Genomic DNA, 27,417 nt, shown 5'->3' with positions numbered 1-27,417 from the left:
TTCCTCCTAACATGGGTAATGCTACAGTGCCTTTTGGGATCTTTTTCATGCAATGATGTCTGTCCAGGAATTGCTGCCTCTGCAGGTATTCCCTGGAGGATCAATGAGGGATTTCATTCCATGACTCTTGGAGGAGCTTTAAATAAGGGTTAAGCATGAAGAAGTACTTACTGCAGCCTTAGAAGTTTGATATTCTATGGCCAGGAGAAAGACTCCAAGTCTCTGTGCCTTCACAATCTTGAATGTGTTTGCTTCCTTCAATTGTACATTATTTAAGATTCTTAGCATCATCAAAAAGATTGGATAATAACTCAAAACTTTTCCATAAAACTTCCTGCCAATCAATGCTCTACAAATTTTTACTGTGGTTTCCCAAATTATTTGATTCTCCACAATGTATCCTTTCTCTTGTACTCAAAGCTCCCATATAACACCTAACCCATATATTTAGTACCATTTGTGTAGAAATGCATCTTTCCTAGTTTTCCCCCTACCTCTTCATAGTGCATCTGTATCATTGTGTTAACTGAGGCTTAGTCATAACACCTACAACAGTGTCAAATGTCCCATCTTGTCTTCATTTTCCTGTAACTGGGAGGCAAAAGAAAATGTGTCACTGTGGGAGTGTCACAGTGAAGGGAAAACACTCTCATGGACAACAGATACCATGGCCTATAAGTAAACTCAAATATAAAGTAAAAGCTTAGGAAATATGTCTTGCACCCACCTCCTCTTTTATAACCAGTAGAGTAGGGTTAGTTGAGGCAGTGATAAAACCAACATTAACCATTCTCCACAGAGGTTTAATGGTAGCTGAACAAGCCCTAGTTAAGTGCCTCACGCTATTCTTGGGTTGTTCAGAGTGAATCACTGATCCAGTATCACCTCATAAAGTTTAAGTTCTTTCTCAAGAAAAGCATGGTAATATGTTGAGCCATCCATATTTCCTCAGTTCTACTGAGAGGTATTAGATGCAGTAGTGAGCACTCAATCTCTGGAGCCAAGGCAACCTTAGCTCACAACAGTGCCTTAGCTGCTTGTTGTGTACCACTAGGGTTCCTGTCATGTGTGTGTGTGTGTGTGTGTGACAGGGAGAGAGAGAGAGAGAGAGAGAGAGAGAGAGAGAGAGAGAGAAATGAGAAGCATCAATTTGTCCTTGCAGCGCCTTAGTTGTTCATTGATTGCTTTCCCATATGTGCCTTGACCAGGGGCTACAGCAGACCGAGTGACCCCTTGCTCAAGCCAGCGACCTTGGACTCAAGCTGGTGAGCCCGCGTTCAAGCTGGGCGACCTCGGAGTTTTGAAATGGGTCCTCCACGCGCGTCCCAGTCCCAGTCCCACGATCTATCCACTGCGCCACCGCCCTGTTCTTGTTTTCTGACACCCTGCCTGCCAACGTTCTCTAATGCCCGGCCCCATCACCACCACCAAGCAAAGGGAGCCCAGGGGCTAGACAAGAGTAGAGAGGGGTATGTTCTGCCTCACCATCTTCTCATCTATGTGTTAGCGCTCTGACGTTAAGTGCCCCTCATTCTCCCATTCATCTAGGCTGCCGCAACTCTCCTTCCCCATCTTCATAAACTCAGATTTTATAAAAGCATAATTTGCACGCTGCTGGGGCGGGGCCAAGCACTTCCCTCCCACAACAGGGCGTAATTAAAACCAAAGTGCCACGTGGTTAACAAATGACCTCCTTGTTACCATGGTAATGCCGCCGCTGCCATCTTTATTGTGGTCAAAGGTTACTTGCTCTAGCCTAAGAAAAACCGAATGATAAAAGATACCATTCGCCTAGGAAAGCCCGAACCGACTCAGAAGAAAGTTACTGTGAGGCTGCAACCCAGCCAGGAGGGAGGAGTCATTGATGTCGCGGACATAAAACACTCCTCCTTTGATGATGCAATAACGCCAGGGGCGGGGCCCTGCAGCCCTGGCGTTTCCGGTGCACGCGCGGTACGGAAACGTGCCCGGGCATACCGGAAGCCGCCTGAAAAGAACGATGGCGGGTTTGAATGTTAGAGACCCTGCGGTAGACCGTTCTCTACGTTCGGTGTTCGGTAAGAGAAATTCAGTGTTGCCAAGTACCGCAGAGGAACAGGAAGGGGCAGTGAGCGGCGAGGGACGCCCCCTGCACCTCCTGAATCGCCCAGGAACCTGTGATCTGTCAGCCGTGCCTCCTGTGTGGTGGTGGTCAGGCTGGTGGACCCGTGGGCAAAGTGATGTTCCCTTTCACCCGAGGTTTGGCAGCCCCTGCACAGTGTGGCCAAGGAAGTTAAACTAGCGTTCAGCTTATATGCGTTTCTCCTTTCATTGATTTTCTACCTTCAATTATTTTCTAGAAGCGATGGCGCTTGGCAACTGTCCCTTACTACTTCTCACCCCCTATTTCAGAATATTTGTGCTGAGGGTGTAGATACTTGTGACCGCTTCTCTCCTTCTTATAAGGATTTTCATTCTGTACTTAGAGCCCGTTACATTTTAGTTCGTTGATAGTGGTAGCAGCTACCTGGTGTCTTAATATTGATTGTAAATAAATGAATGAAGGAACGATTGGGGCCTCCTCAAAGAAATTTTCAAGAGGATCAAATAGATTCTAAGTAATCTTTTAAGCCGAAATAAGCTTGTTCGTGACCTTTTAAGTATGTGTGGTGATTTTAAAGCACCATTTGGAAGCACATTATGACAAAACAGTTCAGAATGATTTTTAATCATCTTCCACTATAGCCATGGTCCTTCCCTTTTGAGTGTGTGTGTGTGTGTGTGTGTGTGTATGTGTGTGTGTGTGTGTGTGTGTAAATATGGACTTTTGATCTGGTTTTTAAAATTACAATATTGATATTTTAGTAGTTATTTATAAGACTTGCAGACCTTCAAATAAATACCAATGCCTAAGTATTTTCACCAAAGTTAAGGAATCTAACTTGTCAGATCAGTCTGATAACTGATATTTAGGAGTGTCTACACCTTTTGTAGTTAGTCTCAGTGATTTATTTCTTTCTCTTGCAATTAAAGTCAGTAAAGATTGAAATCCTATCTAAGGGAGTACCGTGGAACTGAGATTGGAGGAACACTGTGTTTTGAGCTAATTGATACATTTTACATGGTATAAGTAGTTAGTGTTTATTTTCTTACTAAAGATCTAGATTCCAAGGCCAGAATTGTAATATGTTCTCTATTTTCTTCCTTAGTGGGGAACATTCCATATGAGGCTACTGAAGAGCAATTAAAGGATATCTTTTCTGAGGTTGGACCTGTTGTTAGCTTCAGGTGCGATTCCCTTTCACTACTTGGTGGGACTTTCTTAAAAATCACTACAAATTTGGCCCTTAGCAATAATGACAAGGTTTTCACATTCGTGACTTTTCACATGCATATTTTTTTCATAACAGCTTTAGTAAGATGTAATTTACGTACCTTACAATTCACATTCATTTCTACTAAAAGGTACATTTTTTTTTCTTAATGCCAGCAGCATTCAAAATTCATGCTATTTTCAAATGTGCCCAGGCATTGACTCTCTCCTGGCCCCTTTTGTGTTTCCAGTGCACATGTGTTCAGCTTCAGGGCCAGCTAGGTATGTGTAACCAGTTGGAGTTATCTCCAGAATCTGTTGCACATGCACACAGGGAAGAAAATGTGCCTTCTCTAACAGTTACTACAATGTCAAGCTAATGGAGCTGGGAGCATTCCCTACTCAGCCACCCCAGCGGTTGTCGCTTCTACCGACAACACAGCTGGGTGTGGGCTTTTTCCACCACACCAAACTGAGTCACCCCTCCACTAGTCGGAGAGAAGCTGTTGATATTAGGACCTGCCCTGTCTTGTCAACTGACCTGGGGGGGGAATTGGTTTTTAAAATATGTTTATGAAGGTCTACTGTAATTTAAATATATATTTTTTAAAGGTTTAAAAAAATATTTCAGTGCAACAGCGTGATCAAGTCATTTGCCTTACAGTTCACCAAGTTAGAACGTGGCAATATTTGCAGGAACCCTGTGTGTATGTAACATTTATGCCTGTATCTTGGTTCTGCTCTTCAGGTTGGTATATGATAGGGAGACAGGAAAGCCAAAGGGTTATGGCTTCTGTGAATACCAAGACCAGGAGACAGCACTTAGTGCCATGAGAAACCTGAATGGCCGCGAATTCAGTGGGAGAGCACTTCGAGTGGACAATGCTGCCAGTGAGAAGAACAAAGAAGAGCTGAAGAGTGAGTACAAACCCAAGTTGTATGCAGCTTGAGTTAGCAATGATGTCACAACGAAGAGTTTCTATTGATGGTATGTTTTAGTATCTGCTTCAGTGGTTACCCGCACAGCTGCTTTGCTTGACCCGCCTGAGGTGCCTGCATTAGGCAAGTGTGTATCTTTCAGAAACACTTGACATTAGAAGTCCTTCATTTGCCAAGGAGTTAATTCCGGATGAAGATGAATTCTGGCTCAGCAAGCCATTAGTTATATACTAAGTGTATCATTGGTGGTACTCCTGTAATTATGTTGCCAGATCTGTAACTGGTGGGAACACTCACTAAGGCATTCTTAGGGCTGTTTACGAGGTTATAGATCCAGGAATACTATTTTGAAATTAGCACCTTTTTTTCTATTTAAACCTCTTGCCACTTCATATGTAACCATTTGAATGTTTGCTGTTTCTAAAAATCAGAACCCTTGTTGGGGGTGTCTGGGAGGTGGGGTAGGAAAAGTGTCCATTTGTTCAGTAGATTACATAGTAGGGGTGGTTGTGCTGAGGTGAGTGCTGGTGAGTTTGCAACAACCAGCCCACCTGTGTTGCCTGGGTGCTCACTTAGGGGCTGTCATCTGGGAGACTGTACCCATAGGTCCCTGAGGGTCATGGCTTATCCCATGGCCTCCCCTGTGCCCTTCTCTGCCCCATTCCCACCAATCTGACCAGGGCCCATTCTTAACCCTACCCATGGATCATTTCAAGAAACCTGTTTATTGTACAGCCCCAAGGCAAAACATACTCTACAAATCCAACTTGTATATTTAGCAGATTATCATAAAATAAATAAATAAATAAACCTCTTGCTTTGTTCTGAAAGCAGAAATTACACCCTTTCACTTTGTTCTACAGAAATAGGAGACTTGCAAATCACTGCCTTCTCAGTGCCAGAGACTTGAAAGTTATCAACAGGTCTTTAGAGCAGCCCTGGAAAGTAGCTACTTGAAATGGGTTAGCTCTTTATTTCACCTCCTCAAGTTATTTTGTACTTTCTTCCTGATCAGGCCTCGGCACTGGTGCCCCTGTGATTGAATCACCATATGGAGAGACCATCAGTCCTGAGGACGCCCCTGAGTCCATTAGCAAAGCGGTTGCCAGCCTTCCACCAGAGCAGATGTTTGAGCTGATGAAACAGATGAAGGTGGGATGATGCATTAAGTTATGAATAAATCCAATCACATCACATTTTTAAGAGTTCATTAAACAAGTTAACAGAAATGACTCCCTGAGCTCTAGCAGAAAGTGTGCCCGCTGACCACCATTTATCATGCACCTTCACTGTTCTATCCATGCACACTATATTTTACATTTTGTGCGAAGAGCTTTCCATTGTTGTACACCAGGGATAATCAACCTTTTTATACCTACCGCCCACTTTTGTATCTCTGTTAGTAGTAAAATTTTCTAACTGCCCACCGGTTCCACAGTAATGGTGATTTATAAAGTAGGGAAGTAACTTTACTTTATAAAATTTATAAAGCAGAGTTACGACAAGTTAAAGCATATAATAATCATTACTTACCAAGTACTTTATGTCGTATTTTCGCTAAGTTTGACAGAATAAATCTTTATAAAACAACTTACTATAGTTAAATCTATCTTTTTATTTATACTTTGGTTGCTCTGCTACTGCCTACCATGAAAGCTGGAACGCTCACTAGTGGGCAGTAGGGACCAGGTTGACTACCACTGATGTACACAAACACACCAACACAATCTGTCTGGGTTTTTGTGGCCCATGGGTATCAGATATAGATATTAAAATGTGGGGTTTTTCCTAAATGATGATTTTATGGTATTTGAAATGCCTCTTCCTTCTCTTGCCTCCCGTGACCAAGATTTTGTGTGCTATGCAAAAACTGTTACATTTCTCAGAGGGGATGGTTCTAAATCACTGATTTCTAAGCAATATCGGTAAGTGTTGAACCTGATGGTGATTCTGTTTCTTCTCAGCTCTGTGTCCAAAATAGTCCCCAGGAAGCACGGAACATGTTGCTCCAAAACCCTCAACTAGCTTATGCTTTGCTACAAGCACAGGTAGTGATGAGAATTGTAGATCCAGAGATCGCCCTGGTAAGTGCTTCATGTTCTTTTTTGCAATTGCTGGGGTCAACAGGTTGCAGAATATGGAATTGCTTTGTTAAGCAGCTCACAGATGTGTCTTTTTACTTTTCAGAAAATTCTGCATCGCCAGACAAATATCCCGACACTGATTGCAGGCAACCCTCCACCAGTCCATAGTGCTGGGCCTGCCTCAGGAGCCAATGTGCCAATGAACCAGCAGACTCCTCAGGCCCCTGGGGCCCAGACTTTGGTACGGCTTTACCCCTTAACATTTCTTTCATCTGTGTTAGAATGGCAGTTTCATTTTAGGAGCATATATTGACAGAAGAATGGTCAGGAGCCAGAGATGATCATTTCAATTTCTAGGCATAAACACAGTTTCCAGGTTGCAGAATATGTCGCATCTGAATGAATATGGATTCAGTGCCAAGTTTGTAAAACAAAGAGGTTCTTCCTTTGCACCCTTTTTATAAGCTAATTTTGTGTTTGTGTATGTGTAACACTGTGGCTAGCACTGTATTTCATATACATTGTTTCATGTAATACCACAATCGATCAGATGAAGGTACACTTTTAGCTACATTCTTACCAATGAATAAACACCTCACTTTCTTTTTAATATTTTATTGATTGATTACAAACAGAGGGATGGGCAGTGAGAAGTATCACTTTAATTGTTCATTTATTGACTGCTTGTCCCATGCACCTCGACCAGGCAAGCCCAGGGCCTTGCACCAAAACCTCAGCGTTCCAGGTTGATGCTCTATCCACTGTGCCACCACAGGCCAGGCATCACCTAGCTTTCCGAGTGTGACACAAAACCCTGAAGCCATAAAAAAATCAATACATTTGAAAACTGAAAATTTAATATATGGAGAAAAAGAAATAAATACCAAAAACAGATGACAAGTTGGGAAAAAAGTATTTGCCACACATGTGGGTAATGGGCTCATTACTTAAGAGACCTTAATCATATTTAAGAATGTTTATTGCCACATTGTAATAGTGAAAAAATTAGGCAAATCCTAAATGTACATCAGCAGAAGAATGGAGAAAATATGAATGCTCTCCAGTGGGTACAGGGTATTATATTGAGTGGGATGCTTCAAACCATGTCAACACAATAAATTAAAGGTAAATTTTTTTAAAAAAACTATATGTCACCATGAATGACTTTCAAAACATAATTCCATAAAGCAGTTAAGATGAACTGGGATACATAGTATCAACACAGGTAACTTAAAAACATAATACCACACAGACGTGAAAAGAAAGAGTGTGGAAGGATTCCCAAAATATGGGATAAGTGTCTGTATATATTACAACCACATGTTTAGTGCGCCACAAAGAATATGTTCAGTATATAATGATTTACATAAAATTTCAAAACCTCTGTAAGAATTCTTAAGTGATTGTCTAAGAAGGGAACAAAGGGTGCAATTGGGGAAGACCATATGAGAGATTTCAGTCATGTGTGCAGTTTGTTTTCTAAGCTATGTGATTAATTTCATTTTTTATACAATTTATATATCTGAAATTTTTCATAATAAACACAAAAGACCTCCTATAAAGTAGTAAGAAAAATACCAATAACCCAGCAGAAAAGTTTGCAATGAGCATAAACGGTTCACAAAATTGGAAATACAGATATATATTAAATATATGTAAAAGTGCTCAACCTCGCCCTGGACAGTTGGCTCAGCGGTAGAGCATTGGCCGGCATGTGGAAGTCCCGGGTTTGATTCCCAGCCAGGGCACACAGGAGAAGCATTCATCTGCTTCTCGACCCTCCCCCTCTCCTTCCTCTCTATCTCTCCCTTCCCCTCCCGCAGCTGAGGCTCCATTGGAGCAAAGTTGACCTCGACGCTGAAGATGGCTCCATGGTCTCTGCCTCAGGTGCTAGAATGGTTCCAATTGCAATGGAGCAGCACCCCAGATGGGCAGAGCATCGCCCCCTGGTGGGCATGCCAAGTGGATTCCGGTCAGGCTCAAGCAGGAGTCTGTCTCTCTGCCTCCCCGCTTCTCACTTCTGAAAATTAAAAAGGAAAAAAAAAGTGCTTAATCTAAAAAACAAAAAAAAAGATAAATGTAAACAGAAAGTACAAAAAAACCCCTGCCATTTTTCATCTTTCGGATTGGCAGAGGCAAACAACTTAGATGGATCATACAAAGGTTTAGGGCGGAAGTCTGCAAACATCTGTAAATGGCCCGACAATAAATATTTTTGGCTTTGCAGGCAGTGGAATCTATCTTAACTACTCAACTCTGCCATTGGAGTGTAAAATCGGCCACAGACATGTGTGATCGTGTTCCAATAAAACTTATGAAAGAGACAATAAGCCAGATTTGTCCCAAGGACCATAGTGTGCTAACCCATGCTCTAATTCAATAAATATTTTTTCAGAAATAAAATTAAATTAATTAAGACCCAGAGAGGTTAACTGATCCAAATTTAGGAAAATTGTAAATGGCTTATTCAAGATCTAAACTTGGTTCTGTGTGATGTCATAGCCTGTTTTCTCTTAACCACATCACTATACAATTTTGTGTTTTAGAGTTTTGTTTGTGTTATCTGAGAGCATATGTAATTTTTTATATATATAACTTAGCTTTTATTCTTTCTTTGTAGAGCTCTTTCTATTCCAAGGTACTGCTCAGTTCCCTGGGGAAACCACAGATGAAAACGTAACAGTCCCTTTCCCTCCAGGAGCTTTATTATAGCATTTTTTAAAAAATTAACAGTCCCCTCAAAACCAGAATTATATCTCAGGACAGGGATGAGAACAGATTGGTCAAATTTTTGAAATTTTGTCTTAAAAAGGCAGACTGCCAGCAGTTTCTTTATAAAAATGTCCCTAGTCCCCTCTTTTTTCCTTGGGTTCAAGACTTTTTTTTTTTTTAACTCTTATATAGCCAGGCTCTAGTCAGGAAGTCAAAAATAAGTGCTACAGGTAAGCTCACCACACAAATAAGACTTGTCTATTTTGGCTTTTAGAGTATGGTCCATCTTACCTGACCAGGTGGTGGCCCAGTGGGTAGAGCATGGGACTAGGATGCAGAGGACCCAGGTTCGAAACCCCGAGGTCACCGGCTTGAATGCAGGCTCATCTCGTTTGAGCAAGGGTTACCAGCTTGAGCCCAAGGTCACTGGCTTGAGCGAGGGGTCACTCAGTCTGCTGTAGCCCCCTGGTCAAGGCACGTATGAGAAAGCGATCAATGAACAACTAAGGTGCCGCAACAAAGAATTGATGCTTCTCATCTCTCTCCCTTCCTGTCTGTCTGTCTGTCCCTCTCTCTGCCTCTCTTTGTCTCTGTCACACACACACAAAGAGAATATGGTCCATCTTAACTGTTACAACCAGGCTTTTTGTGTGTATTTCATCTTCTGTTCAAAGTGTGTTATATACCTAAGTCTATGGTGAGACATGCTGTACAAAAAAGGATATTTGGTAGAATATTTGGGGGTATCAATTTTAAGAGTTCCTTAAGGTAATAGACTTTATGTGTTGAGTCTCCACAGAGGTATCTGCATTCTCTGGTTTTTCTTTTGGTCAGGGTGCAATGCACGTCAATGGCGCACCTCCTCTGATGCAAGCTTCTATGCAGGCTGGAGTCCCAGCTCCCGGGCAAATGCCAGCTGCCGTTACAGGACCTGGCCCTGGTCCCTTAGCTCCCGGAGGTATACTTAAGTTTTCACCATTTTGCTATTTTTCTAATGGGTTTTTTGCTTGTTGCTGTTTTTTGGGGTTTTTGTTTTTGTTTTTCTGCAAATGGGATAGATCTTGATATAATATTATTATACAGCTAGGACATATATATCCTAGGTGGAAGAAATCATTGATTTCTTATGTGCAACTCCTGTGTGTCTGATTATGAGAACAGGAAAAAGACACTAAAGTGGAAAGGTACAGTAAAACTTCCAAATTAATGAAGGGAAAACTAGAATGAATGGAAACTAGACCAAGCCAGCAGATACAGAGAAAAGAAAATGATATTGTGAAGTAAGTAATAATAAACATAGAGTAAGGGGAGGGAATAAAGTCTTGTGTAGTCATTGTCCTGCTAAATGTGAATGGACTGAATTCTTCCATTAAAAGCCAGAGACTGTTAGATTAGGGTAAAAGCACATGAAAAAGAAAAAAACAACATACATGACACATTTCTTCTTAATTAACAGACATAAAATTGTATTTCATTAAATATACATACCAAAGAAAAAAGGGAAAAAAGAATTTTAAAAACTGCATATATTTATTGACAGTGTATATATAGGAATTAATAGAGCATTGCTTTTACACATGTAGCTTTTTATAATTCAGCATTTGTAACTAACGTTATGCCTGAACCAGGTTCCCCATGTGGAACAGCTGTATGAATGAATGCACAGTGTATATCAGTATTGAAAGTATTTTATACAACCACCTTGCTTCATACTAATTTATCTAATCTGGGTCAGACTGACTGCAGCACACTACTCATGGGGAATAATTCAAATCTAAATTGTTCTGTTTCGTACAGAGACAAGGTGACAAGGGATGGAAGAAGGGATTTTTTAAAGAAATTTCACCAGCTCACAATTTTTATTTACCTTTAGTGTTATAGTTAAATTGTCTTTCAGCAAAAGAAATGGATTCTGTATTTTATACATTTATGAATTATAGGTGAAGAATTTACCTTAAAAATAGTTGTAATGTGGTCCTGCTACATGTGACAAGTATGCAAGCCACGATACATGCAGCTCATTACATGAGTTGAAAAACATTCAAATATCCTGTTCTGTGAGACAAGTGTACAGACCATGCACCTGGATATCATAGCAATGGTGGATTGCTGTAAAGGTTTCTGAGTGACTGCTCTGCATTTCTGTTCTTACATCACATGAATGTTAGCACAGAGGGTGGGTCAGCATTGTCTGTCTGTGGACCACACTTTGAGTAGCATTGTTAGTGGACAAAAGGTAAGTAAGCATGTAAAGGAATAAAATAATGGAATCCATAAACTTGATTTAATATATAGAGGACACTTTATAACCATATATATTTTTTTTTCTTTTTTTCTTTTATTTTTGGATTTTTCTGAAGTGAGAAGCAGGGAAGCAGAGAGACAGACTCCCACATGCACCCGACCAGGATCCACCTGGAATGCCCACCAGGGGCCGATGCTCTGCCCATCTAGGGCGTTGCTCTGTTGCACCTGAGCCATTCTAGCGCCTGAGGCGGAAGCCACGGAGCCATCCTCAGCTCTCTGGCCAACTTTGCTCCAATGGAGCCTTGGCTGCAGGAGGGGAAGAGAGAGACAGAGAGGAGAGGGGGAAGGGTGGAGAAGCAGATGGGTTCTTCTCCTGTGTGTCCTGGCCAAGAATCGAACCCGGGACTTCCACACGCTGGGCCAATGCTCCACCACTGAGTCAACCTGCCAGGGCTTAACCTTATATATTTTGACTAGAGAATTCACTCCCCCTCTTAAAGAACCATGGAACATTTTTAAAAAAAAAACAAAAAACCCTTAACCATAAAATAATTGTAAAATATAGAGATTTTACTGGTTGCATTTTCTGATTATAAAATTAGGAATAAATAATTAAAAGGTGACTGAAAACAAAAACCTTTACTAGGAACATACTCTTTAATTTTTCAATTAAAGAATAAAAGAAATAGCCTGACCAGGTGGTGGCGCAGTGGATAGAGCATCGGACTGGGATGCGGAAGACCCAGGTTCGAGACCCCGAGGTCGCCAACTTGAGCACGGGCTCATGTGGTTTGAGCAAAAGCTCACCGGCTTGAGCCCAAGGTAGCTGGCTCAAGCAAGGGGTTACTCGGTCTGCTGAAGGCCCACGGTCAAGGCATATATGAGAAAGCAATTAATGAACAGCTAAGGTGTTGCAACGTGCAACGAAAAACTAATGATTGATGCTTCTCTCTGTTCCTGTCTGTCCCTATCTATCTCTCTCTCTGTCTCTGTAAAAAAAAAAAAAAAGAATAAAAGAAACAAATTATCTAAAAGAACAAAAATAGTGCATGTCATATAAAAAAGTACAGGAAATAGTGAAAGAAATACTTAAAGGATAAAATGGATATTCTTAAATGCCTATATTATTAAAGAAAAAAGGAACTCTAAGTCCTAGTTTTAAAGAATTAGAAAAATAATTTTTTAAATAAATTTTTATTAATGTTAATGGGATGACATTAATAAATCAGGGTACATATATTCAAAGAAAACATGTCTGGGTTATCTTGTCATTAAATTATGTTGCATACCCCTCGCCCAGAGTCAGACTGTCCTCCGTCACCCTCTATCTAGTTTTCTCTGTGCCCCTCCCCCTCCCCCTAACTCTCTCCCTCCCTCCCTCCTGCGTCCTCCCTCCCCCCACCCCTGGTAACCACCACACTCTTGTCCATGTCTCTTAGTCTCGTTTTTATGTTCCACCAATGTATGGAATCATGTAGTTCTTGCTTTTTTCTGATTTACTTATTTCACTCCGTATAATGTTATCGAGATCCCACCATTTTGCTGTAAATGATCTGATGTCATCATTTCTTATGGCTGAGTAGTATTCGATAGTGTATATGTGCCACATCTTCTTTATCCAGTCTTCTATTGAAGGGCTTTTTGGTTGTTTCCATGTCTTGGCCACTGTGAACAATGCTGCAATGAATATGGGGCTACATGTGTCTTTACATATCAATGTTTCTGAGGTTTGGGGGTATATATCCAGGAGAGGAATTGCTGGGTCATAAGGTAGTTCTATTTTCAGTTTTTTGAGGAACCACCATACTTTCCTCCATAATGGTTGTACTACTTTACATTCCCACCAACAGTGGATGAGAGTTCCCATTTCTCCGCAGCCTCTCCAACATTTGCTATTACCCGTCTTGTTGATAATAGCTAATCGAACAGGGGTGAGGTGGTATCTCATTGTAGTTTTGATTTGCATTTCTCTAATAACTAAAGAAGATGAGCATCTTTTCATATATCTGTTGGCCATTTGTATTTCTTCCAGGGAGAAGTGTCTGTTCATGTCCTCTTCCCATTTTTTATTGGATTGTTTGTTTGTTTGTTGTTGAGTTTTATGAGTTCTTTGTAAATTTTGGATATTAGGCCCTTATCTGAGCTGTTGTTTGAAAATAACATTTCCCATTTAGTTGGCTGTCTGTTTATTTTGATGTCAGTTTCTCTTGCTGAGCAAAAATTTTTTATTCTGATGTAGTCCCATTCATTTATCTTTGCCTTCACTTCTTTTGCCATTGGAATCAAGTTCATAAAATGTTCTTTAAAACCCAGGTCCATGAGTTTAGTACCTATGTCTTCTTCTATGTACTTTATTGTTTCAGGTCTTATATTTAGGTCTTTGATCCATTTTGAATTAATTTTAGTACATGGAGACAAGCTGTAGTCGAGTTTCATTCTTTTGCATGTGGCTTTCCAGTTAGAAAAATAATTTTTAAAAAATCAAGAAGAAATTAATAAATATAAAAGTTGATGTTACGTGTAAATGGATTTTATGTTATTTTTTTGTGAGTTTATAGCATTTATGCTTCTGAAGCTATTCAAACTTCACTAAGATTTTTGAGATAGCCTGTTGATGAAAAGAGAGAAGAACCAACTGGGAAAGTAGGCAAAGAAATTCAGTAGGTATTTCATAGAAGAGCAAATCCAAATGGCAGCAAGAACAAATTCAGTTATAGTCATGGAATTACAAATTAAATAGCAAGATTTTACTTTACTTAAACCCATCCGACTAGCAAAAGTTGCAAGGAGAGATGACAGACACTATTGATGGGGAATGTGGTATCGTAATTACATTGCTGGTGGAAATGGGAAGTTTTTCAGCCTTTTAAGGAAGTTTCACATTAGAGATCCGTATACACTCTGACCCACCAGATCCACTTCTGGGAATCTAGTGCTTTCAATAAATGTGCCATTGTGTGATAGTTTATAATATGAGAAATTATGCCCATAATTCTTTCTACCATCATTTTCTGTAGATCCTAAATCTTTGTATTGTTTTGGTGAGTAGTCTAAAAAAATTTCATAAAATGTTATGGCTAGAACAGAGCTGTGAAATCAGACCTGTGGTTCTCAAACTTCAGTATGCATTAGAATGACTGAAAGAACTTACTAAAACACAGATTGCTGGTCCCCACCACCAGAGTCTAATTCAGCAGGTCTGATGTAGGGCCCTGAGAATTTACATTCTGACAAGTCCACTGGTGAGACTGACTCTGCTCGTCTGAGGACCACATTTTAAGAACCTCTGGTCTAGGCCAACTCCTTCACATTACATATGAGGAAGTCAGAAAAGACATTAATTGTTATCAAATTACTTGTTCAAAGTCACACTAAGTAGCATAGCTTGAGCTAGCATATGTTCAGTTGTTTTGTTATTATTTGTTGTTGTTTGGTTTTTGTTGTTGTTCTTTTATCTATGGCTCTCTGATGCCTGGCATGTTAAATGGAATAAGAGAATGTGATAATACTTGATATTTTAGGTAAGTATTAATAACTGCAAACAGTTCAGCTTGTCTATTGTATTTTCCCCACTTGCAGCATATATTGTTCTTTTGAGGAAAAGGGAAGTATTTCTATGTGGAAGGGACCAGACAAGAATGCATGGTACATGGTGATGATTTGTATAGCAGTCATTATACCGTGACTAGTTGAATTGACCAGTGGTTCTCAACTCTATTAGACCTAGCAGCCCCTCTTCATAACAGATCTTTCGCAGTAATGCCGCAAACCAGCATGACTCATAACTGTCTAGGTCTTGAGGGAGAACGGCGGATATTAAGAACCACAGAAATAAAAAGGATAGGATCGGGAGGCCTCCTGCAGTCTGAAAGCATACAAGAAAAAAGGGGCAAAAACCCCGGCCAGCTTTATTATATAGTGCAGAGAACAAATCCATTTCTAAAACAAGGGAGTTTCTGATACCAAGTCACATATCTAAGGTATAAACGGGAATCCTCTTAAGAGGACACCACCCCCCACCATACAATAGCCAAGGGTGTGAGGAAGAGTTTAGTCTTTAAAAGAGATGAAGGGAAAGGCTTAGTCTTAAAAAGGGAGAGGGGAAGGGCTTAGTTTTAAATTAAACCCTAGGCTGTAAGGACTTTGTCAGCTTACAACCTGTCTCCCACACAGTAACACCATACTTTCCTGAAATGAATTGCACAAATGATATAACCCAGTGGTCCCCAACCCCTGGGCTACGGACCGGTACCGATCCATGGGTCATTTGGTACCAGTCTGCAGAGAAAGAATAAATAACATGAAACATTGTCAGAATAACAAATTTAAATACAGCCTGAATAATGAGGACATGCTCGTTCCTCCTTTAACTTAGCCCAATAAATATTGTAAGTTTGACAATTATATTTAAAAATACCACAGTTTTTACACCAGTCACATAATTTTATTTTGTGCATTTATCCATCCCACCCTAAAGGCAGGTCCGTGAAAATATTTTCTGACATTAAACCGGTCCGTGGCCCAAAAAAGGTTGGGGACCACTGATATAACCTACCTAACATGATTTCCGAAATAAAAAAAAATTAGCAAAATACCATAACTATAACATAAAGGATAAATTAAAAGAAGTTGATTATAAAAAATATTTTAATATGCAAGTGTTCTGACAAAACCACACTAGAAAACAAAGGGTAGCAGTCAGACCTCACACCTATGCAGTGAATGTAAAGCTGCAAATGTAGGCAGATACAGGTATGTTTTGTTGGCAGCTCAGATACTACAAGGACTGTTGACATTGATAACGATTTTCTGGTATAGTGAAAACTCTTGGTAAAGTTCTTAAGACAAAATATAGTACCAATAATTTACTCAGTAATTGCATTTCTAAATTTCTGGAAAATATAATACAGTGGTGCCTTGAGATATGAGCAGACCAACATACAATTTTTTAAGATACGAGCTGCAACTTAGTCTATATTTTTGTTCGAGATTCAAGCAAAATTTCGAGATACAAGTCATGATTCAGGAAGCCGCCGCTAGTTGGCGCATTGGCGCATAGGTCCAGTATCGGCAGCACAACACTAGCATCTCGTTCTTTCTCACATGTTACCCACAGAATCAAGTCGAATCTCATGCGCTGTACTCATTCTTGTATCATTTTTGCATTTTTTACTAACTTTTTGTGTGTGCTATCATGGGGCTGAAGGAAGTGAGTGTAAAGGACAGTGGTGAGAAGAAAAAGATAATAATGTCGATAGAAGTAAAGCAAGAAATAATAGAAAAACATGAGTGTGGTGTACGAGTGATGGAACTGGCAAGGCTTTACAACCGCAATACATCTACAATTTGTACCATCCTTAAACAGAAGGATGCCATCAAAAGCGCAAATCCAGTGAAAGGAACTACAATTCTGTCCCAATTAAGGACAAATATCCATGAAGAAATGGAGAAGCTTCTGCTGGTGTGGGTGAAAGAGAAAGAGCTGGCAAGAGATACAGTGACAGAGACTGTAATATGCGAAAAGGCACGTATTATTTACGGCGACTTGAAGAAGAAAGAACCATCAACCTCAAAAGAGGCAGCAGAAGATACGGTTAAGGCAAGTCACGGCTGGTTTGAAAGTTTCAAGAAGAGATTTGGCATCCACTTGGTGAGGCATGGTGAAGCTGTGAGTGCTGATGTTAAGGCAGCTGAGGAGTCCATCGCACGTTTTGCTGCGCTTATTGCAAAGCAAGGCTACATCCCTCAACAAGTGTTCAACCGTGACGAAACAGGATTGTTTTAGAAAAAAATGCCCTAGAGGACTTTCATCACTGCAGAGGAGAAGCAAGCTGCCAGGCTGTAAACCCATGAAGGACCATCTGACCCTTGCATTGGGTGCAAATGCTAGCAATGACTGTAAAGTAAAGCCACTGCTAGTGTATCATTGAGAAAAATCCTCGAACCTTTAAGACTCACAAAATTCTTAAAGAAAAACTTCAGGTTATACGGCGTGCCAATGCTAGGGCATGGGTTATGCAACAGTTTTTTATTGAATGAGTAAATCTCATATTTGGTCCTACAGTGAAGAAATATCTTCAAGAAAATAAACTCCCAAGGAAAGCATTACTAATCCTTGATAATGCTCCAGCCCACCCACCTGGTCTTGAAGATGACATTCTCGATGAGTTCAAATTCATGAAAGTCCTCTACCTCCCACCCAACATGATTTAAATCTTGCAACCTATGGCCTGACCAGGCAGTGGCGCAGTGGATAGAGTGTCAGACTGGGATGCGGAAGACCCAGGTTCGAGACCCCAAGGTCGCCAGCTTGAGCATGGGCTCATCTGGTTTGAGCAAAAATTCACCAGCTTGGACCAAAGGTCACTGGCTCAAGCAAGGGGTTACTCGGTCTGCTGAAGGCCTATGGTCAAGGCACATATGAGAAAGCAATCAATGAACAACTAAGGTGTCACAATGCGCAACGAAAAACTAATGATTGATGCTTCTCATCTCTCCATTCCTGTCTGTCTGTCCCTCTCTCTGACTCTCTGTCTCTGTAAAAAAAATAAATAAATAAAGTAAAATAAATCTTGCAACCTATGGATCAGCAGGTCATCTCCAACTTTAAAAAGCTTTACACAAAGCACTTGTTCTGCTGCTGATTTGAGGTGACTGAGAATACAAATCTAACCCTTCGAGAGTTTTGGAAAGATCACTACAACATCATGATATGTTTATGCATTATTGACTTGGCATGGCAAGAGGTTACAAGAGGAACCTTGAATTTGGCATGGAAAACGTTATAGCCTGATGTTGCAGACAGGGACTTTGAAGAATTCAAACCAGAGACTGAAACCGAGGTAGAAGCATTGGAGGAGATTGTGTACCTCAGAATTTGATGGGTCTGAAAAAATAAAAATAAAAAATAAATAAAAAAATTAAAAAAAAGAATTCGATGGGTCTGGAGGTAGATGAGAGTGACGTAAATGAGCTCGTAGAGGAACATGAAGGGGAACTCTCAACTGAGGAGTTGAAGGAGCTACAGATGATGCAACATACAGAGCTTCTGCAAGAGATTAGTAGTGAGGAGGAGGTAGAGTCGGAGAAAGTGATTTCTACACGTGAAATTAAAGACACGCTGGCAATGTGGGAGAAGCTGTCAAGTTTCATTGAAAGGAAACACCCAAAAAAAGTTTCAACTGGTCGTGCTTCAGCAATTTTTAATTACACTTGTTTGTCACATTTCTGTAACATTTTAAAAGGCAGGGAAAAGCAAACCTCTTTGGGTAGATTTTTATTCAAATGTCCTGCAAGTGAAAGTGCTGAAAGTGCAGCCAAAAAGGCAAAAACAGGTGATGATTAAATGAAAAATATGTAATGTTAAGCTTAGGTTAAGTTTAAAGTTAAGAAAGTATATTTTCTTTTACAATTAAGTTTTTGTGGTTTCATTTTAAGTAAAGAAAGTACAGTTTTAGTTTTGTTTAAAGTAAAGAAAATGCAGTTTTAGTTTACATTTAGTGTTAAGAAAGTGCAGTTTTAGTTTATGGGTCTACCTGCATCCCTTCCTCCTTCCCTCCTCCTCCGCCATTCACCTCCATTAGCTGCACTCATCTGTCTCCAAGGTAAGAATACAGTACTAAATAACTCTTTTTTCTTTTATTTCATATATTTTGTTATACATTGGTAAAGTATACATGTGTCTTTCTTAATTAAAAACATGTCTTGGCCTGTCCTGTGGTGGTGCAGTGGATAAAGCGTCAACCTGGAAACGCTGAGGTTGCCGGTTCAAAACCCTGGGCTTGCCTGGTCAAGGCACATATGGGAGTTGATGCTTCCTACTCCTCCCCCCCCTCTCTAAAAATCAATAAATAAAATATTAAAAAAAAAACATGTCTTTTTTCATAATTTAGGATGGTTTTGGAATGTTTCATAGGGCTGGAATGGATTAAATCTATTTCATTTATTTTAAATGGGAGAAATTTGTTTGATATACGAGTTGACTGACTTATGAGCTTGGTTACGGAACGAATTAAACTCATATTCAAGGTACCACTGTATATACATACACACACAGACATACATAAAACACACACATGTAAACAGAGCAAAGACCTTTTTTACATATAAAAGACTTAGGTTTTAAGTTTAGATAACTATAAACAGGTTTTCATTTGTGTGAGTGTTCAGCAAGACATTTGAAAGTTTTGCAAGACCAGGGTAATTCTTCATTTTATGGGACTATCTGATACATTGCAGTATCCCTGTTGGATTCTTATTAAATGCCAGCCATGCACCCACATTTCTTGATTAACAACTGAAATAGTATACCATACCCACACATTTACAAAATACCCTGGAAACAGTATGGTCTCCAGTGAGAGGAGTTGCATGGGTCAGTGCTCTTGTTCTCCTGCATTACAGAACTTCCTGCCAAAGTATTGGTAACCAATGAGATTAAGTATTATTTCATTCACTTTTCTGTTACTGAAGCTTAAAGTGTGCTGAAAAATTTCCACCTTTATAGAGCCGCATTGTTTGGTGGCCGTTGTCTTCCTTTGGAGGCTTCTGCTTATGGGACAGAACAAGGAAACTTGTGAATTCAGCCATGGTGCTCACTTTCTCCCCACTGTTCTAATCTGTGCTTTCTTTCCTGCCCTTTATATTCTAGGAGGAATGCAGGCCCAGGTGGGCATGCCAGGAGGCGGGCCAGTGCCCATGGAGCGAGCACAAGGTAAATAGCAATATCGTATTGATGTGGACTGAACTTGGGAATGTTGTATGTGTTCACTGCCTAAGATGGCAATATGGCAGCTACTAGGTACACAGAGCTATTTGAATGTTAAAGTAATTAAGTTCAATTGAAATTAGGTAAAAGCTAAAATTCATTTCCACATTACACCTGTTCGGTGGCCACATGGGACTGATGGATACCACTGTGGATATTAGAGATACAAAACATTTCTATCATTGTAGAAAATTCAACTGGACACCTTTGGTATAGACGTTCCATGTAGCGATTCCGAGCCCAGCTCTACGAAAATTGATGATAAAGCAAATGGATCCTTTGTTGCCTTTGAATTTTCTCAGCTTTTCCTGATAGTCTAATGATTCTGCTGACTCGTTCGCTCTCCCTCTATGGCAGGGGTCTCAAACTCGCGGCCCGCCCACCAATTTTGTGTGGCCCGCAGACTAATCAAACTTCGTGGATTAGTCTGCGGGCCACACAAAATTGGTGGGCGGGCCGCATGCGGCCCGCGGGCCGTGAGTTTGAGACCCCTGCTCTATGGCTATCTGGTGATTGAGTTAAGAATTTTAATAATGGGCATGTAATATACAGCTGGGTGCATAGAAGACTAAATTGAAACCCCAGAGAAAACTAGGAGGGGACCAAAGGTCTAAGGAGCCTACTTAATAGGTATATTTTGTACTGTTGATGACACTGGATACCACAGCAGTGGGCACTTCAAAATCTCCATGCTATTTTTTTATGTTACTGGAGTTAGAAATAAAAGAAAATGCAGCAGTTCCACTGGAAACAGCTTTAGGAGAGACAGTGAGAACACAGAAGGAACTAACAATAAAACTGAATACATGCTATGGGCCAGGCACTTTAATTTTCATAAACAACCTTGTGAGTTAGGGGGAAGCACCTCAGTTCTCAGGTAAAGAGAGGGAAGCTCAGAGTTTTGAGTTACTTACTGAAGGGCCCAGGGTAAGCAACCACCGATGTCTGAGTAACATGGACGAGACTAGGAGCACTCACCATCTCTTTCATCTCGTAAGTGACAAAGCTAAGATTCTGAAGTCTCTGATACTAGAATCTGTCCTCTTTCTGTCAATCCCCATGGCCTCTATTAACTTCCAAAAGTATTTTTTATGGACAAACCTAAAGAAGCTTAAGTTACTTCTTAGCATATGGCCTATAAGTGAAACCTTTTTAAGCAAAATATTAAGGACTAGGACTATATACTTACTCCTTGTCCGTACATATTAGGGTTCATTACCGAAGTGACAAGTAATAATCTTTTTGTTTGTTTGTTTGTGGGGATTTTTTTGTATTTTTCCAAAATGAGAAGCTGGGAGGCAGAGAGACAGACTCCCACATGTGCCCAACCGGGATCCACCCAGCATGCCCACCAGGGGGCGATGCTCTACTCCATTGCAGCCAGAGCCATTCTAGTGCCTGAGGTGGAGGCCATGGAGCCATCCCCAGCACCCGGGCCATCTTTGCTCCAATGGAGCCTTGGCTGTGGGAGGGGAAGAGAGAGACAGAAAGAGGAAGGAGAGGGGGAGGGGTGGAGAAGCAGATGGACGCCTCTTCTGTGTGCCCTGACCAGGAATCGAACCTAGGACTTCCACACACCGGGCCGACACTCTACTATTGAGCAAACTGGCCAGAGTCAACAACTAATCTTGTCAGATGGTTGCTATTGGGACAAGCTCCTGGCTAAATACCTCATCTGAGCATCCCATGCTTTTGTGCAGCTGTGCCGCACCCTCCTCTGCTAATCTGTAGATCGTGTGTGTGTCCCAAAGTATTTGTGCAGTAGTGGGAAGGAATTGGGGTTTCAGTCTTCCTTTTGCCGTTCCCCAAGCCATCACTCAAGCTAGAGCTTTTTAATTTAAACTTTCACAAGACATCTTTCTTTCTGCTGTAGGTCTCTTCGTTTTTCTGGTCAGAAGTTAACAAAGGGAAAGTGCTCGGGTTTTAAAAGTATATTCAAGGTTGTCTTCAAAAGAGACAAAGCGAGATAAGTTTTCCTACAGTGCCCGGCAGAGGAAGCAAGACTCTCTCCATTTGTACCTAGTTTGTTTTCCTTTCCTGGAATCCTTGTTTCTTTTGCACATTTGTAGTGATGAAAGGAAACATTGCAATGTTTAAGAAGATATCATCTCATTAGTCCTTGTTTTGTTGTCATGATGTTTATTATCAAAGACTTGCAGTGGCAGAGTACTTCTGGAGGAGCTATACTCTCGTTCCTTATCTAAAGGTGATTCACTGCATTTCCCCATTCTGTGATGCTCCTCTCTGGAGTAAATATTGCCTTCCATATTCAGTATAATTCTTTCTTTCTTTCTTTCTTTCTTTCTTTTTTTTTTTTTTTTTTTTTTTTTTTTTGTATTTTTCCGAAGTTGGAAACAGGGAGGCAGTCAGACAGACTCCCGCATGCGCCCGACCAGGATCCACCCGGCATGCCTACCAGGGGGCAATGCTCTGCCCATCTGGGGCGTCGCTCTGCCGCATCAGAGCCATTCTAGCGCCTGAGGCAGAGGCCACAGAGCCATCCTCAGCGCCCGGGCAAACTTTGCTCCAATGGAGCCTCGGCTGTAGGAGGGGAAGAGAGAGACAGAGAGGAAGGAGAGGGGGAGGGGTGGAGAAGCAGATGGGCGCTTCTCCTGTGTGCCCTGGCCGGGAATCGAACCCGGGATGCCTGCACGCCAGGCTGATGCTCTACCACTGAGCCAACCAGCCAGGGCTCTTTCACTTTTAACTTATGAAAATATGTGTTTGTTCTTTAACTGAGTAGAGATTCAGAACCATTCTTTTTCTATGTTGTTTCTTTTGTGTGTGTGTGGCAGAGACAGAGAGAGAGATGAGAAGCATCAACTCATAGTTGCGACACCTTAGTTGTTCATTGAGTGCTTTCTCATATGTGCCTTGACGGAGGTGGGAGAGTACAGTAGAGCAAGTGAGCCCTTGATCAAGCCAGTGGCCCCATGCTCAAGCCAGATAAGCCGGTGACCTTCGGCTTTCAAACCTGGGTCCTCCGCATCCCAGTCTGACACTCTTTCCGCTGTGCCACTGCCTGGTCAAGCTGTGTTGTTTCTTTTTTAATGGTACCATGAGGAGATTTCAGGGGAATCATAGTAGCAGAGGTGAAAATTGAAAGTGGCTGGTTATTCTTGCCCAAATAAAATCGGTGGCCCACAGGTTTCAGCTACATAAGCAGTCTCCTCAGAGCAGAATCCTAAAGATGCTAATATGCAGTTCAGGAAGATTTTGCAGTCTGGGGCAAACTAATGAACTCTTGGCTTTTCCACTTCCACATATAACTCTGGTGTCTGTATGTGTGTGTTTCTGCATGGTGTGCAAGCTATTTTAAGCGTCTGCTCTTTCTCCTTTGAACTTACTGCTCACCTAGGATCCCTACAGCACTCGCCCGTGGGACCCGCTGGGCCTGCATCAATTGAGCGAGTTCAAGGTACCCATTGTATCTGTGGGTTTCCTTTTGCTTGTGGTGTTCAGGGTGGGACATTGAGAAGACAAGGGCTGCTTGGCCGTCATCCTCACGTTCAGAACCCAAAAGGGTAGTGTTTTGTGTTTTCTGTTTTATTTTTGTCATTTGTTCTTGTTGGGGCCACAAGCCTAAGGTTGACCTCTTCACACGGGGCAGAGGACAGGGATGATGTGGGCGTCTGTTCGAGGCTGTACTCCCTCCCTACGGGTGTCAGGAGGCTTGGATGGAATGGCAGTGCTCACACATGCGAGGACCCAGCCTCTCTTTTGTGACTGTGGTCCTTGAACTAAGATTGATTATGAGGAAATCCAGGAGCGTGAGTTTCCTCTGTTGGCAGTGCCAGTCCTTCACAGGTGGCTTCCCAGTTTGCTCTTGACATAATTCCATCCGTACCTCCGACACGGCACAGACTTGGCCTATGCCCTGCTTCTGTTCTTGAGCTGCAGGAGGTGTCCACTGCGGTGAGCTTGCACCCGCTCTGAGGTGTCTGAATTATGTCGGCAGTGGTGCACCAGAGTCATTCCTATTTCCTTGTGCATCCTTCACAGCAGTAACTCCCGTTTGTTTCCCTGCCAGTGCCAATGCAGGACCCCAGAGCGGCCATGCAGCGTGGGCCCCTGCCTGCCAACGTCCCAACTCCTCGGGGTCTGTTAGGAGACGCTCCAAATGACCCACGCGGGGGCACTTTACTTTCTGTCACTGGAGACGTAGAGCCTAGGTAAGCAATGGCTTAGAAGCAAAAGCTTAGAGCAGCGGTTCTCAACCTGTGGGTCGCGACCCTGCCGGGGTTGCGACCCACAGGTTGAGAACCGCTGGCTTAGAGGAATCGGAGTTTTCCCTGGCTTTGAGAACAGTCTTTCCATACCATTTGTACCTGTGGGCCACTATCCAAGAATTAGCGCCTCTCCGTGGGCAGAACTGTGTAGTTGAGTATGTCGTTATGAACTAACAATTGCTGTTCCCATCTTCAGAAACTAGAAATTCTAGCACATGTACCTGAACATGAAAAATGCATATTGCCTATTGGTATTAGTAATATTAATAGGGACAATAATAATAAAAAAGTAATTGATATTAATGAGGATTATGCCTGCAACGCTGCTCTGAGTACTTTATTTAGATCCTCTCGCTGAATCCACACAAACCTGTGGCTTGATAACAATATCAGTCCCATTTTACAGTTGATGAAAGCAAGGCATAGAGAGGTTAAGTAAATGTGCCCAAGATCTCATAGCTAGTAAGTGGTGGGGCATAGATTTAAACCCACATGGTAACACTGTTCTTAAGCTCTATACTGCATACTTATTATATATAATAGATATCCATTAATTCTTCCTTAATTCTGAGTGTCTTGACTAAATATGAAATTCTAGAATATGTTGATTCACATCTCCATAGCTTTTCTTCTGCCAGTTGGTTTTATTCTCTTAACATTCATAGACTGATGTTTGCATCAATTCTTTGTCTGATTTTTACCTACTGATCTTCTGGCTGACACTTTTGCCTTATTTTTTGTCCTGTGTTAAAATATAACATTGGTTTTCCATCTGTAGAGGGTACCTAGGACCTCCTCATCAGGGTCCACCCATGCACCACGTCCCTGGCCATGACGTCCGTGGCCCACCTCCACATGACATGAGAGGAGGACCATTAGCCGAGCCCAGACCTCTAATGGCAGAGCCAAGAGGACCCATGTTAGATCAGAGGGGTCCACCCATGGATGGCAGAGGTAAGGGCGGGCAGACCATGTCGCAAAGCTGAGTGCTAGTTCTGGGTTGATGATAAACCGGGCTGCCTTGGGCTCTAACCTGGGATAAAAAATGCTGGAGTGATGGGATTGGCCAGCATCTTTAAGGTTTATCTGCAAATCTGAGAAATTGTGGAGAAGGAAGCAGTCTCCTGTAGTTAGGGGGAAATGTGACTAAGGAACTAATTGCTGTCTTTCTTGGGTTGTTGGTTCTTCTTGCAGTAAAGGTGAATAGCCATACAGTGGTTTTCTCGGACCTTGTTTTTTAGGTGGAAGAGACCCTCGAGGCATAGACGCACGGGGGATGGAGGCAAGAGCCATGGAGGCTAGAGGATTAGATGCCAGAGGACTGGAGGCCCGTGCGATGGAGGCCCGTGCAATGGAAGCCCGTGCGATGGAGGCCCGTGCGATGGAGGCCCGTGCGATGGAGGCCCGTGCGATGGAAGTCAGAGGGATGGAGGCCAGGAGCATGGATACAAGGGGCCCAGTCCCCGGCCCTAGAGGCCCTCTACCTAGTGGAATCCAGGGTCCCAACCCAATGAACATGGGGGCAGTTGGCCCCCAGGGACCCAGACAGGTATGTACGACATTCATTTCTGGTTTCTTTTTGAAATCTTGGTCTATTCAAGAACTGATTATTGAACCTGATTATTCTTGCTTTCTGATTTGGACTATGTCTCAGCTTGTTAGAAAGGAAGATTGGAATCTCCCTTCCTTAGTTTCTCTGGCCTGTCCCTTAGGGTAGTGATTTTCTGGTTACCAGGACTATAGTCCAAAAGAGTAACGTCCCACAAGTTCCAGGGCTTTTTCATTCAGGACAGAGGCCGTGAAGATTCAGAGATAAAGAGTATATCCATAGAATCTAGGCATAGGTTATTTGAGAAACCTCTCCCAAAAAATTCTAATGTACAACCGTAAGAGCCACTGTACTAGGACATATGAAGAGTTCTTAGTGGTCATTTACCGTATTTTTCGCTCCATAAGATGCACTTTTTCCCCCAAAGTGAAGGGGAAAATGCCCGTGCGTCTTATGGAGTGAAAAATATGGTAGCTAATCTTAAGTTTGCAGAAACCTGTTTTAATTTGCTTTCATTGCATAGCCTAAGTGACCAGTGAGTAGGAAAGGCAGTTTACTAATAATGCTCATCTTAAAACCTATGAAACTGAATTCTTATTGCTGCTTTCTCTGTATTTGTCTCTCTCCAGCTGTGAGAGTATATGGTTGTCTGTGATTATCTCTGTGTTGTCACCTCCCCCTTCTCCACCCCCAGTTGGTTGTGGGGAGGTGTGTATCCTCCCTGAGTTTTTATATGTTAGAGCCTTCATCTCTTTCTAGCCCCTCCACCTTCCTTTTTCGTGTCTGTATCTTTCTCTTTCCTCTATGTAGTTCTCATTTCTCTTCCCTGTGCTTTTGTGCCTTCCTTTCCCGTGTGTGTGTGTGTGTGTGTGTGTGTGTGTGTGTGTGTGTGTGTGAGAGAGAGAGAGAGAGAGAGAGAGAGAGAGAGAGAGAGAGAGAGAGAAAGGAGAGAATATCAGAGCTGAAATGGAACATGTCAATTATCCAATTCTCTCATTTTGTAGGTTTGGAAACTGAGACCCAAGAATTCAGGTGACTTGTCTAAATTCACACAACTAAAAAGTGGCAGAGCAAGGAATAGGACCCACTGTTTTTTCCCCTGTACCACTCTATCCTGTTACCTGCATGTTGCCTATGTGTATATGTGTGTCTGCCTCCCCCTCTTCACAATGAAGTATGAGTATGTTGTTTCTAGTATGTGTACAAGAAACTGCTCTCTATTGTTTGTCAAGTTGTGCTTTTAAAATATGTGTTCATGGACCTCGATGTTTATTGTGCTCTCTCTGGACAGTAGCCTCGTAATAAAAATGATTTTATAAGTTCATTTAGTCATTCATCAAATAGTTATTGAGCACCTACTTGGTACCAGACAGAACTATATGTACTAGGGATATAGCAGTGTGAACAAAAGAACTTGCCCCTATGGGCTTGCATTCCAACTGGGGAGACGGACACAGGCAACAAATAGCTACATGATGTGCTTATATAATTCGGTTAATAGTTCTGTGGGGAAAGACACACTGAAAATAGTGGTTAGAAGAGTATTTCTGGATAATGTCTTGCTCCTTTATCTCTGCTAGTGCTTGAACTCATTACTT

At 41.7% G+C, this 27,417-nt stretch overlaps 1 protein-coding gene across 2 annotated transcripts in view; it reads left to right on the top strand.

Annotated features, from left to right (window-relative positions):
• Positions 1-1,934: 1,934 nt before the first annotated feature.
• The window catches only part of CSTF2 (cleavage stimulation factor subunit 2), a 33,599-nt gene continuing 8,116 nt past the window's right edge, over positions 1,935-27,417 (top strand). The window contains exons 1-12 of one of the 2 annotated variants that reach the window (XM_066356427.1): positions 1,935-2,057; positions 3,189-3,267; positions 4,041-4,210; positions 5,247-5,383; positions 6,196-6,315; positions 6,419-6,556; positions 9,862-9,985; positions 19,925-19,987; positions 23,400-23,459; positions 24,072-24,213; positions 25,049-25,224; positions 25,512-25,819. In XM_066356427.1, coding sequence (XP_066212524.1) covers positions 2,000-2,057; positions 3,189-3,267; positions 4,041-4,210; positions 5,247-5,383; positions 6,196-6,315; positions 6,419-6,556; positions 9,862-9,985; positions 19,925-19,987; positions 23,400-23,459; positions 24,072-24,213; positions 25,049-25,224; positions 25,512-25,819 — 1,575 coding nt within the window. In that variant the 5' untranslated portion in view covers positions 1,935-1,999. The remainder of the gene's footprint in view (positions 2,058-3,188; positions 3,268-4,040; positions 4,211-5,246; positions 5,384-6,195; positions 6,316-6,418; positions 6,557-9,861; positions 9,986-19,924; positions 19,988-23,399; positions 23,460-24,071; positions 24,214-25,048; positions 25,225-25,511; positions 25,820-27,417) is intronic. The other variant, XM_066356428.1, reaches the window with a different exon arrangement.

The sequence above is a fragment of the Saccopteryx leptura genome, chromosome X (genome assembly GCF_036850995.1).
Source record: "Saccopteryx leptura isolate mSacLep1 chromosome X, mSacLep1_pri_phased_curated, whole genome shotgun sequence".
Taxonomy (NCBI): domain Eukaryota; kingdom Metazoa; phylum Chordata; class Mammalia; order Chiroptera; family Emballonuridae; genus Saccopteryx; species Saccopteryx leptura.
The sequence above is the reverse complement of the archived record's forward strand: the minus strand, read 5'-3'. Positions and strand labels throughout refer to the sequence as shown.